Here is a 12,948-nt window from a genome sequence, read left to right as displayed (position 1 = left end):
AATGTTTTGTCAATTCTAAAATGTTTGTATCTTGTTTTATCGTTTGGCCCGGACGAAGCCCAGCAAGGTAGGGCGAATCGTACAATAAATAGTTTTCTTTGACTATTTTGAGACTTTTATTGACCGCCACATGGACTATCTTCCTACAATCTACTTCATACGGTCAACTATCTTTTTCCATTACGAACTTTCAAATAGTAAAAAAATTATTTTACTACAAAATATATTTTGTTTTTTTAAAAAAATTCCTACTTGAGGGTTTGAGAGGGCGCTAAATACCAATGAGATTAGTTTTAATTGCTTAACCGGCACTAAACTGCACGAAATGGTACAAATCGGATCTTTGTAAACGAATTAAAACGGAAGCTATAAAATAAAACTTTTGAGAATTATATCTTTATTTTAAACTATTTTTTCTTCCATATACAGGAATAAAATAAAAATATATTGACATGGCTTGGAAGAGCAAAAATTTAGCTTTCCAAAAGTTATAGTTACATTGGATTTGGATCTTATTGTAAGGAGTTATAAATTTATTTTGTGACGCAAGACTCGACAGGAAAAAATTATATTCCAAATTTTTTTAATTTTTTATATAAAACAAAATCGGTATTTTAGGATTTTAAAGGACAATGAAACCGAATCAGATTTGATTTTTCCTAATCAAAATTTAATTATTTGACTTTAATGGAAGCGGCTATCAGTTTTTATAATTTTTTTATACAATTAAGCTCATTTGATAAAATTAACGATAATTTTTTCTAATTCTACGAAAAAATATTGGTATAGAATAACCATTAAATACTTGTAGAGGAAAGGGAGCATAACATAACATAAAAATATGTAAAATATTAGTTTCTCATATTATATATTTTCATTAATTGTTTGGGGGTGGTTAACTATAATGTAAACACAAATTATTTTGATCCTATACTATTAACATACCTTATTTCTCCGATATTTAGGTTCTTATTCTTAGGCCATTATCAAAACCTACCGGTTGTAACTAAGTCCTTACCTGTTGAAGGTAGGTTTAGTTCATAATAGTGGTGGTAATGGTAATCATAATAATAATAGTAATAATTGATTAAAGAAGAAAAGTGTTATAAAATTAATATTAATGCGTTTAAAGTATATATTTTTATTGGTGACGTGGGCCATTGTCTTGTAAGGTAATAAAATATTTTAGTGAATGTGACAAATCAATTTTATGGTTGTCTCTTTGATAATGGCCTAACGTCAGTGAGATAATACGATTTGCTGAGAGTACAGGATGTAAATTTTTTTTCCCTCGGCTGTTAAGGTGCATTGGCAAGAACTCACGGATTCATATGATATGTTACCACAACAAAAACTTTCCAAGTTCATCCTTTTTCCAAAGATAATAATACATTTCAACATTTGAAGGCAATGAAATACCAGGAAGCAATCATAAATAAATAACTATATCTCAAATTAAAACTAACCTTTTAATTTAACCAGAATCCGGTTTCTGTCATGTGTTACAATATGAATGAAATCTTTTTAGATGGTAAAAAAAATTGAATTTGATCGGTCGACAAATTTAGAAAACATTGATTAAATGGTTAGCAGCAAAAACAAAATTTATTTATTTAAAAACTGGCATGTAACGTGTTTTCAAAACTGAAAAGTATAATAGATATTATAGTAATATCTAGTATATTATTATTATTATTATTAGTATAATATTATAGTAATCATTGTAAATGAACTTGATTTAGATTTATACCAGTGATTCCTAAAGTGTGCGCCGCGGTTCCCCGGGACGCCTCGGTGCCGTCATAAGCGCGCCGCGAAATATTCAATTCTAAAACCATTTACAACTATGAAAAATAAAAATTATTGAAGAGTGTATCAGTGGTTGTCTTCCCTTGAGGCACCATTTTGTAACTTCCAATGAAATTAATCTGTCTTGCTATATAAAATTCATTTTTGGAAGATTATTGATTGACCGTGTGTAAAGATGAAAGGAATATGGTCCGGGTGCGGTCAAGAAAAACTCAAATAGTAGAAATATACTATTTTAATGAGCCAACGTTTCGCCCCACGTTGCAGGGCTTCTTCAGGGCTATTTTGACGGCAGTCAAAACTTTCATTTTTAGTTTTGACTGCCGTCAAAATAGCCCTGAAGAAGCCCTGCAACGTGGGGCGAAACGTTGGCTCATTAAAATAGTATATTTCTACTATTTGAGTTTTTCTTGACCGCACCCGGACCATATTCCTTTCAAAATTCATTTTTGTTGATCACCTATCAGTGCTTATAAAAAAGTTCGGAAAATACTTTGAAGCAGATAATGATAAATTTACGCGGATTCAAGACCCATTTAGAGCCTAAGGTCCATCAGAATTTACTTCTTTAGAAGAAGAATCTCTTGCTTGTTGACTTTTCATGTGATAATAAAAAAACTTTTTTTTGTTTATTTATTTATTGCTATTCACAACTGTATATTATAATATATTTAGTAAATTTGATTTCAGTTAAATTGGAGTGTTACAGGCGTGTAGAGAAACTACCTATTGAAAGCACTCTAATGAAGTTTTGCATTAGCAGGTCTCGTGGCCATCTTCTTTTCAGGCGCCTCGAAGGATTGTCAGGAATGGAAGAGAAAGCAAGGTTAGAAACTAGTGGGTTAAGGTCGTTAGGGAATTTTTAGTGGAAGGAATGAAATCTGGTTCGGGCTAGATTGGTTACTTATGGAACATTAAGGTCTTTATGTACGATTTTATTTTTGACAAAGGCATTGGGGATTTTGGATTGCAATGATTGGATACGAGAGGAATTCCAAGGTTTAGTGGAGCCCCAAAGCTCAACTCCGTATGTCCAGATTGGCCTTATTATAGTCGTGTAGATCAGTCTTTTGTAATAAATTGGAAGTTTAGGCCGTTTGTCTAGTAAGTGCTGTAATAGTCGAAATCGACGTGCAGTTCGTGCAGTCTTTTCGGTCTTGTGTGAGGATTCCAGGTTAGTCGTTGGCCCAGATGTAGTCCACGGTTGCGGATCTGTTCGACAGGGGTTAGATCAACATTATTAAAGGAGACTGTAGGGCAGTCGGCAGGTTTACGATGAAGGGGGGATTTATTTCGATGGGATTTATTTTAATCCTCCAATTACGACACCATTCTTCGAGGGCTGTGATATGGAATTGGAGAGTTTGGGATGCAAACAAAGGGTTATTATTAACAGTGAGTACACACGTGTCATCAGCATACGTGGTGAGGATAGATACAAAAACTAAAAAAAGTTAAAATTTGGTAGGTCATGGTACTTTCTGATTTTTGGATATCAGTAAAAATACACTGCTTATGGTAAATCTCTAACAATATTAATTCCATTTGCAAAATACTTTCTGTGTGAAACTGGTTTTTCGGCGGTCACGGTAATAAAAAGGAAATATTGCTCGAAAATTAATGTTGTGCAAGAAATGCGGATCGCCATATCCAATTTTGTTCGGAGATATGCGAAGTTGTGTAGTGAACATCAAGCCTATTCATCCCATTAATAATTTTAATCATCAATGGAGGTTCAATAAATTGTTTTTGAATTTAAAATTAATGCTACACACCTATTTCCCTGACTCTTGGAAAATGTCTATAGTAAAAATGTTTCCCAAACCCTTCAAGCCACTTGAATATCCATCTTCCTACCGTCCTATTTCACTCCTGCCCATTATGGGCAAAATCCTAGAAAAACTTTTATTAAAACGCCTCTATCCAATCCTTGACTCATATCATGTTATTCCTGATCACCAGTTTGGATTTAGAACATCTCATTCTAGCATACAACAGAGTCATCGAGTGGTTTATGTCATATCTTCCACATTGGAGTATATGGTACGGACGATGGTAAGTCCTTTAAATCAGCGTTGTGTAATCTTATAAATTCTCCCGTTAATTCATCCTTTTCCGGTATTTTTCGCTATACTTTATTTTCGAAAATCTTAAGACACTGTTCATCCCTAGGTGTAAGAGGCCACGTCTCACGTCCATAAAGAACAGTGGGAAGGATAATAGTTTTGTTAATTCTATTTTTTTAGTTTTTCGATAGAAGGCGCGAGCTAAGCATTTTCGAAATTGAAAAATAACAAGCATTTCCCCCCTTCAACCTAGCTTTTATTTTCTCATTAATTTCGGAACAGGTAAATATTGTATATTAAACCAAGGAAAATAGTATATATCTGTTTTTAATTTTTCGTTTTTAAATGGGTAATCGCTTTAAAAAAGGATTGTTTTCCAATTTTTCAAAAAAGTCAAAAATGTAGAAAAAAATCTAAGGTATTAAGGGTGCCGCGGAAAGAATTCAGATTATTAGGGGAGCCGTAATTCTCTATTCTACGTAAGAAAAAAATATGTACACGCTTTTCTTTGGAGATTCAGATTTATAACAATAAAAAAAATAAGAAAAAACGAATTATTTTTTAAACTTATATATTTTGCTCTTCTCCATGAATTTTAAATATTTTGAATCACTCTGCCCAAACCTTGTTAGTTGAACAACATAATAATTCACATATCACCATTCTTAACTTATTGTCGCATAACAAATTTATTCACTTACAACCTACAGAATTAAAAATTATACAATAACAGGACGAAAAGAAATTGTTTTAGTCTTAGTGTTAGAATCGCTAAAGAATGTCCGGAATTTCTAAAAGCTACGATATTTTAACATTATAATCACATAACAATATGAAAGTTCAACACGACAGATTTTTTTTTTTTTTTTTTTTTTTTTTTTAGGCTGACGTAATATTCAATAAATCAAAGTAAATTTCGCAAAAATTTAAACAATAATATAAAAACTACTAGTGATCGATCATTGCACAAAAGTAAGACATTCATAAGTACCCAAGAAAAGATGACGTTTATGAGATAAGAATCATCTATGTAAAATGTATCTAGTTTTACAAACTGAGCTTCAGTAGATGAATTTTTTTATATCTGCTTAAATTTTAAATAAAGTTATTTAGCAAACAAGTATTTCATTATCATGTTATTAATAAATATAGGATTTCATAGCAAGAAATATGCCACACATATATCACAATGAAACAAAATAACGGTTGATTCCTAACAAACCTGAAGTATTTTGGTCCGAGCTTTTGTCCATCTGCAACTGCAACTCACCTTGTGAAGTCTCGCCAACAGTATAGTTACTAATTCCTCCTAAATATATAGAGGAAATGACCAAGGTCATAAATCATCACAGACAATAGTGAAAGACCAGTCGAATATTTTGTTTATGATTATAATAAAAACAAAATTCCACAGTTATTACTGATACTAATTTGCTAATAACACATATGCTCATCCAGAAAAGTACAATCATCAAGAGGAATGTATGGAGGAAGAAGCACCATCAACTTTTTTTGGGGGAAGGAAATATTTTTTCCTAAATGAATTTTTAGAGGGAATCATATTTTTTTGGAGTTTCATTTCGGCAGAGGTAACTTATCAGGAGCAAGGAAAAAATACTAACGCGCCGACATTTGTCGTACATAAACATGTAACGAGATATATGGCATAATTTTTAATTTTATAAGTTGGAAGGGCAATCGAATTTCTCGGAGGGAGGAGCGCATGCGAAAAGATTAAGGGGGAGGGGGATACACGGACTTGAGTTTTGATGATCCAGGAAAACATAATTTATGGGGTCTTACAATTAAATCATAACAATCAAATATATATTTAAAATTAATCGGAACCTTATTACTTAACGGATAAAATTATCTATATTTTATAATATTTATTTATCAATTGAATATAAATTTATTATTTATAACTTGGTCTCTATAATGAAGATCCTAAAGTCTTATACGTATGACAGGGCCAGAAACGAATCTCCTCGAACACCAGGAACTAGATAGCCACGAAAACTCACCTCTAATGACAATTGTCGATCTGAACTTGTATGAAACTGGTAAGTTAGCATCTTTAAATTCGTATTTAACATACAGTTGAACAATTAATCTCCAAATTCAGTATCTTGTACACCTATCAGGTCTTATAATCAGTTTAAAAACTGTTAAAGTAACTCTGTTTCAAACTTTCATCAATAACTGGAATTTTATTTTAATTTTTATATAAATAATAAGAACACATACGCATGTACACACACACTTTTTGCAGAACGCAGCTGAAGGAAATGAAAAGAGCTGAATGCTCACCGGGCTACATTAGCATAGGAAGAGAGATTTCATACTCTTGAAATATGGAAGAGACGTTGGAATGCCTCATCTTCTGGAAGATGGACCCACCGTATGATTCCAGATGTATCAACAAGGCTACGCGGGGAGGTATATTATTAACTCGCTCAACTGCTTACCGGGCTTGGTGTCTTCAGGCCCTACTTAGCCCGCTTCAAACTAGAGGACAGGTCATCGTGCCCGATTAGTGATTCCATGGGTGAAACAGAGGAACAGTCGGTATTGTGTTGTTCATCGGCAGAAGGCTTAGAGCACAATAGCGAGAAAGAAGAGGCCAGCCAATGGCTTAGCTTAATTCAGATGTCCAAAGAAGATGTAGGTAGATAGTCATTCTGCCCCGTGAAGTAATGCTTGATAGCGGTTCGGCGGGGTGGTAAAGACAAATTAGGAGGAGGTTTTTTAGTGTGTAAGAATCTAAAACTGTGGCTTTTTATATGTTGCACTTCGTCTTACAAAAGATTTTTCCCCTACCCACAAAAAAAAAATAATGATTGAGGTGATTTTGTCAGAATCACGCTCGACCACCAGTGTTTTACCCAATTAAGGGTACCAACTTCATGAGGTTAGGTGGACCCCACAGCGATGACTCACGTCTACAGTAAAAAGAAAATAATTATATGCCACACCGATTTAAACCGAATCATGGCATATTTAATATATATGTAAAGGCTTTTATATTATGAAGAAATAGGAAATAATGTGCAATTTTACTGCTTAAATTTTCAAATTGATATTATAAGATGAACAAAAAAAAACAAACTCAACGGCGTTACTGTACGACAAACAGTTACCCACCATTTTGATGAATTACTGGAAGGACACAGTCGCGCGCGGCCCCTTTACCCTTTCTACTTAACCTATCCTCTGAAATTCTGAGAACAAACTTGTTCCTACTCTCTAGGGCAGGTGTGGCCAACTTTTCTGTACATAAGATCTACTTTTTACCTTATAAGTGTGTCACGATCGACTAAGAAGGGAGTGAAATGCATATGTTTACACACTGTGTTTCAGTATCAGGCGCATTTCAGCGAGGTATTGGTGGATAAGTAATATATGTTCAATACTCACTTATTAAGTTTTCGAGATATAGGCTCATTGAGAAACTTAATTCATTTCCAGACCCAACTTTTGATAGTATCATTCCGTAAATGCGATTTTCCAACACTTTTTCATGATAGATTTTTACTAACTTAAAATACATTTTAGTTTTGTTTTTTTTTATCACAAACGATTAACCTGGAATCCTCACACAAGACTGAAAAGACAGGAAACTGCACGTCGATTTCGACTATTACAGCACTTACTAGACAAACGGTCTAAACTTCCAACTCATTAGAAAATACTAATCTACATGACAATAATAAGGCCCATCTGGACATATGGAGTTGAGCTTTTGGGTTCCACTAAACCTTCGAATTCCTCTCGTATTCAATACTTACAATCCAAAATCCTTCATAAAATCCTCAATGCTCCTTACTTAGTGACAAATAAAATCATGCATAAAGACCTTAATGTTCCTTATGTAACCGATCTAGCCCGAACCAGATATCACTCCTTCCATTATAAACTCCCTAACCACTCAAACCCCTTAGTTTCTAACCTTGCATCCTCTTCCATTCCTGACAATCCTCTGAGGCGCCTCAAAGAAGATAGCCACGAGACCTACTAATGTAAAATGTCATTAGAGTGCTACCAATGGGTAGTTTCTGTACACGCCTGTAACACTCCAATTTAACTTAGATCAGATTTACTAAATGTATTATAATGTACAGTTGTAAATAGCAATAAATAAATGTTGACAAAAAATTATTAACTGCAATGTATAAATAGTACTATTTGTTCGTAAATATGAAAAAAATATTATAAAGATGCAGAGTATGGCTGATAATGATTTTTTTTCACTTTCACGTTTTTTTTTTGGTCCAGGAAAATGTATCATGAAAGAATAATATGACTTACTTTTATAATCTATCAATAGCTCACTGAGTACACGTCGTACTGAAATGCAGATATACGGCTTATTATGATAGATAGATTTATTTATTGATAGATATTACAATCTGCCACACAGTTGTGGGCAATAGGTAATATTGATAAATGATCTCATACATACTAAAATAATAAAAAAATAAATAAATAAAAAAAACTCTGAAAATATATACAAACAAAAGAATAAACAAGATGAACATAATCAAACTATCTGTATGAAAAATAAATAAATAAAATAACATAATGATAAAATAATATATACAATATTTACAGAATCGACCTGAGGATCCCTGAGCCCACTCTATCCCCACGTGTGAGGGGTAGAGCAGAGCTCGAGAGATCCCAGCGCATCCCTCTCGCCGCATCACTGGTAATGGCAATTATTTAAAGGGTCCAAAAAACTCATATCTAGGGAAATTGAAAGAACATGGATAATTAATAACTTTTGATTCATATGAAATATGTCTGAAAATATTGCTTGAAAGTTTGGTCTTCTACAATCGCTTCAAAGTCCGTGATACATGGAATTCCACCCGAGCTATCGAAGATCAACCGAAATTGGCCTCGTGATCGACTTGTTGGCCACCTCAGCTCTAGAGCCCCACAGACACAAATCAGGTTCTTACAGTATTTAAGCAATAAGGTCATAACTGGAAGGGGATCTTTTTCAATGTAAGGAAATCAGCATCCACAGAAAGGTGTAACTATATTTTCCACATAAGTTTGTAAAATTCTCTAATGGTATCACAGATATTGGTTAAAGCAGAGGTTCCCAATCTTTTTCGGTTTGTGGCTCCCTAAATAATTGGATTTTTTAAATAAATTATTGACTTTCTTGAAAACTTGAAAAACTTTCCTTTTTAAAACCGATTATCCATTTAACAGCGAAAAATTAAGAACAGATACATACTATTTTCCTTGGGTTAATATAAAATATCTGATTTCAACTGTTCCGGTAATATCCATAATGAGACTGGACAACCTCCATGTGGTTAGGTTAGTTGAACAATAAAGTAAACACGAATTTTAAATTGAAAAACAATTTATTGAACCTCCATTGATGATTAAAATTATTAATGGGATGAATAGGCTTGATGTTCACTACACAACTTCGCAAATCTCCGAGCAAAATTGGATATGGCGATCCGCATTTCTTGCGCAACGTTAATTTTCGAACAATATTTCCTTTTTATTACCGTAATCGCCGAAAAACCAATTTCACACAGAAAGGATTTTGCAAATGGAATTGATATTGTTAGAGATTTACCATAAGCAGTGGATAATCCTCTTTTACTGATATCTAAAAATCAGAAAGTTTAACTTCAAAAGTTTAACTTACCAAATTTTAACTACTTTTTTTTTGTTTTACTAATTTATTTATTGATATTTACAACTGTATACACATATATACAACAAGTAAATTTGCTGTAGTTGACATAATGACATGATAAAAACATGTGGAGAATCCACCCACTGATAGAACTCCAATAACATTACTAGAGGAGAAGATCTCGAGGCCATTTTCTTTCCAGACGCCAAGGATGATTATTGATGATGAATTATTGGTAATGAAGGAGGTTAGAAAGCCAGGTTAGAAACAAGTGGATTTGGGTGGTTGAGAAGTTTATTATGGAAGGAACGGTATCTGGTTCTGGCCAAATCGGCAACATGTGGAACATTGAGGTCCTGATGGATGACTTGATTTGTGACAAAGTAAGGATCATTAAGGATTTAACGAAGGATTTTGGACTGTAAGGATTGGATTCTGGAGGAATTTGATGGTTAAGTGGAGCGCCAAAGCTCAACTCCGTATGTCCAGATAGGCCTTATAATAGTCATGTAGATCAGTCTTTTCTAATGGATTGGCAATAATTTTAACTTCAAAGTATTATCGCAAGTCAAGTCAATAAGAGATTCTTGTAAATTTATCATTATCTCCTTCAAAGTATTTTATGAACTTTTTTATAAGCACTAATAGGTGATCAACAAAAATGGATTTAATATTGCAAGACGAATTAATTACATTGGAGGCTAAACATTGGTGAAACAAGGGTAAATAATCACTGATACAGTGTTCATTAATTTATATTTTCCATAGTTGTATTTTTTTTTTTTTATTATGATAGAATATTTCGCGGCCCCCTTATGACAGAACCGCGGCGCCACGAGGAGCTGCGACGCACACTTTGGGGATCACTGAGTCAAAGCATTCTATTACCTGAAGCTTTAAGGATGGGAAATGTTTACGACACTGTCCACGATTCAGCAAACAAACCTGTAACTAAGCTCTTTATCATATACTAAATAATACAAACTGCAGCATAAAAATAAAAATAATCATAAAATTTTAGTTGAGATTTGTTATCATTTAAAATACTTATCGTTACAGTATCTAAATAGGTCCTTCGCTAATCTTGTTAAAGTCACGTCTTAGGTCTTATTTTTACAGGTATTGATTTTTGAATTTCCGAAAACTGGTATTTGTTAAAAATTTTAAAAATCAAATGCAAGAGATCCTTGAGATTTATGGATTGTTTGAAACTTTTTGGAGAATTACAGATTGATCGTAGAAAATATTTTAGAAAAGGAGCATAGTTTTTTTTCTCCAAATACAACTATAAAATGCTTGCTATTAAATGTTTTTATCTTTTTATTGTTTTCTACAAAAGTCTTTCATTTAAACGTACTTTATGTCAATTTATTTCCAAGATATTATTTCCTTTTGATAAAATCATTTAAGGTGTTCGATTATTTAACGTAATTGGATGGACCTATCAGTCCATTATGATATTCTTCTTCGTGCACCTTTTCTTGGTTGATTACTTAACAAAATGCCAAACGCAGTAATTTAAAGTTTTAGTTGTTTAACATATAGCTGTAATATTGTTATAATTCACACATTAAAGTTTAGTTTAAAAAAATTTAACAACGTTTCAAGATTGGAACCGATACTGCAACTTTGCTGTTATTGTAATATATCTAAATATTCTTTTTTTTTTTGAAATATTTAATTCCTGTTTTTAATTTTCAGAATATTATTAATCAAGTATTAATATTTTGAATTAAGACCAATTAATTTTAATTCGTACTTAGTATAAATAGAATTTTCATTCACTGGAGGAACAGATATGGTTTTATTATAAACTTTCTAAACCAAATTACTAATAAATTTTATTAGAAGGATTTATTATAAACTTTTATTGATAAAATTATTAATTAATTTTATTATAGATTTTTACTGTAAGTTGTAAATTTTATTGAACTGAAAATTATTACATTTTTGGTCGAATCGTCATTTAAACTTATTTAAATGTTTTAAATATTTTAAATTTAAAACTGGAGATTTTTCTATATGTAAAAGACTAATAAAAAAAAAATTAATCACTTATAACTGTTAACAAATCGATGTATCCAGTACTTCAATAGAAAGAAATGCATTTTTTCTTCCTTGAAAATTCATCCTACAATTATCGTGGCTTTTATTATTTGTTTTTATTTTTTAATGGAGGAGTCATAAGTATACCTCGTATAGGAATACGAAGAATATTGATAAAAAAATACTGGAACAGATAAGGTTTATAAAACCGAACATATCAACCTTTGAATTGATTGACCAATTATAAGCAAAAAGGTACATACAAGGGAAACGGATTGTTTAAAAAATATATGTAACTGACACTATCAGTTGTTGTATCACACTAATCATTCAATCAAGTACTGTTATTCACATAAGAATGAGTAGATTTCTCAATTACGAAGAAAAAATGAAGAAGTCGGGTCATTGGATACGAATTAACTTAAAGTGTTTTCAATAGAGTACATGGTCGGAGATAAAATCATTCCATCATGGATATCGCAATAGAAGTAAATCGATTTAAAATGAAAAAAAAAAAAAATAATAATACATTATAAAAAGAAAAACACATTAAGCAACACAATAGAAATAAAAGTACTTAGTTGAAAATTGATAACCTACCAGATACGTGTTTAACCCCATTTTCCTTCCTAGTTGTCTCCATATTAATCCGCCTTCTACTAGCAACTGTTGGGGTGTCGAACAACTGGACTGGGAGGCAAAAGAATCTTCCCACCACTCTCTTCAGCAACGTCGCGTGCCATCCTTTGAACTAATTCTGGGTAATATCGAAACGATTTTGAGCCACACAGAAACGTTAACAGCTAACGTATGGAAATAACATTGTCGCGTTTATGGCTTGAAGTAGAGGCAACAAAAAATTAAGACATAAAAAAGCTCTTCCTTCAGTTGAACAATGATCCCTTAGAGTATACAACAGCAACTCTATTTTCATTACTAATTGTCTACATTTTTAATGGACCTTCGACAAACAACTGCTGAGGGTTCGAATTGATGACTAGGAGGCAAATGTATTCCTACGACTCTCTTCAGCAACGCCACGCACCAAACACCTTTTGAACTAATCCGGATGGTATCAAAAAAAAAAAACTAGAGCCAAATAAAGTGCTAACAACTAAATGGAACTAAAAACTAAGACAAAAAGAAAGAGCGGTACTATTTCTCACCGCTTAATTTAAATTACGCAATGTATGGAACTACTTTTGTGTTATACGTCACGTCGTTAGATATCTCACGTCATATTTAAATTTTTTTTTTTTTTAAATTATTTATTTAATGTAATTTACAACTGTACAAAATAATACAATAGGTAAATATGTAGTATGTTTCATATACACTTGAAAATCTTGGGAAGGAACC

At 32.4% G+C, this 12,948-nt stretch overlaps 1 protein-coding gene and 1 long non-coding RNA gene across 5 annotated transcripts in view; one reads left to right on the top strand and one right to left on the bottom strand.

Annotated features, from left to right (window-relative positions):
• LOC136795095 (uncharacterized) overlaps positions 1–12,948 on the top strand; it is a 219,299-nt gene that overhangs the window by 110,960 nt on the left and 95,391 nt on the right. The window lies entirely within an intron of this gene.
• Positions 1–12,948, bottom strand: part of LOC106679083 (major facilitator superfamily domain-containing protein 12) — a 214,742-nt gene that overhangs the window by 137,003 nt on the left and 64,791 nt on the right. Inside the window, exon 1 of one of the 3 annotated variants that reach the window (XM_067044600.1) lies at positions 12,190–12,317. The exons of the other annotated variants lie outside the window; for them this stretch is intronic. Coding sequence (XP_066900701.1) covers positions 12,190–12,232 — 43 coding nt within the window. The 5' untranslated portion in view covers positions 12,233–12,317. Of the gene's footprint in view, positions 1–12,189; positions 12,318–12,948 lie in introns of those variants that run through there. 3 annotated transcript variants of the gene reach the window in all.

The sequence above is a fragment of the Halyomorpha halys genome, unplaced genomic scaffold, assembly GCF_000696795.3.
Source record: "Halyomorpha halys isolate HHAL.00 unplaced genomic scaffold, Hhal_1.1 Scaffold176.1, whole genome shotgun sequence".
In the NCBI taxonomy this organism is placed as follows: Eukaryota; Metazoa; Arthropoda; class Insecta; order Hemiptera; family Pentatomidae; genus Halyomorpha; species Halyomorpha halys.
This window is presented reverse-complemented; position numbering and strand designations above follow the sequence as displayed.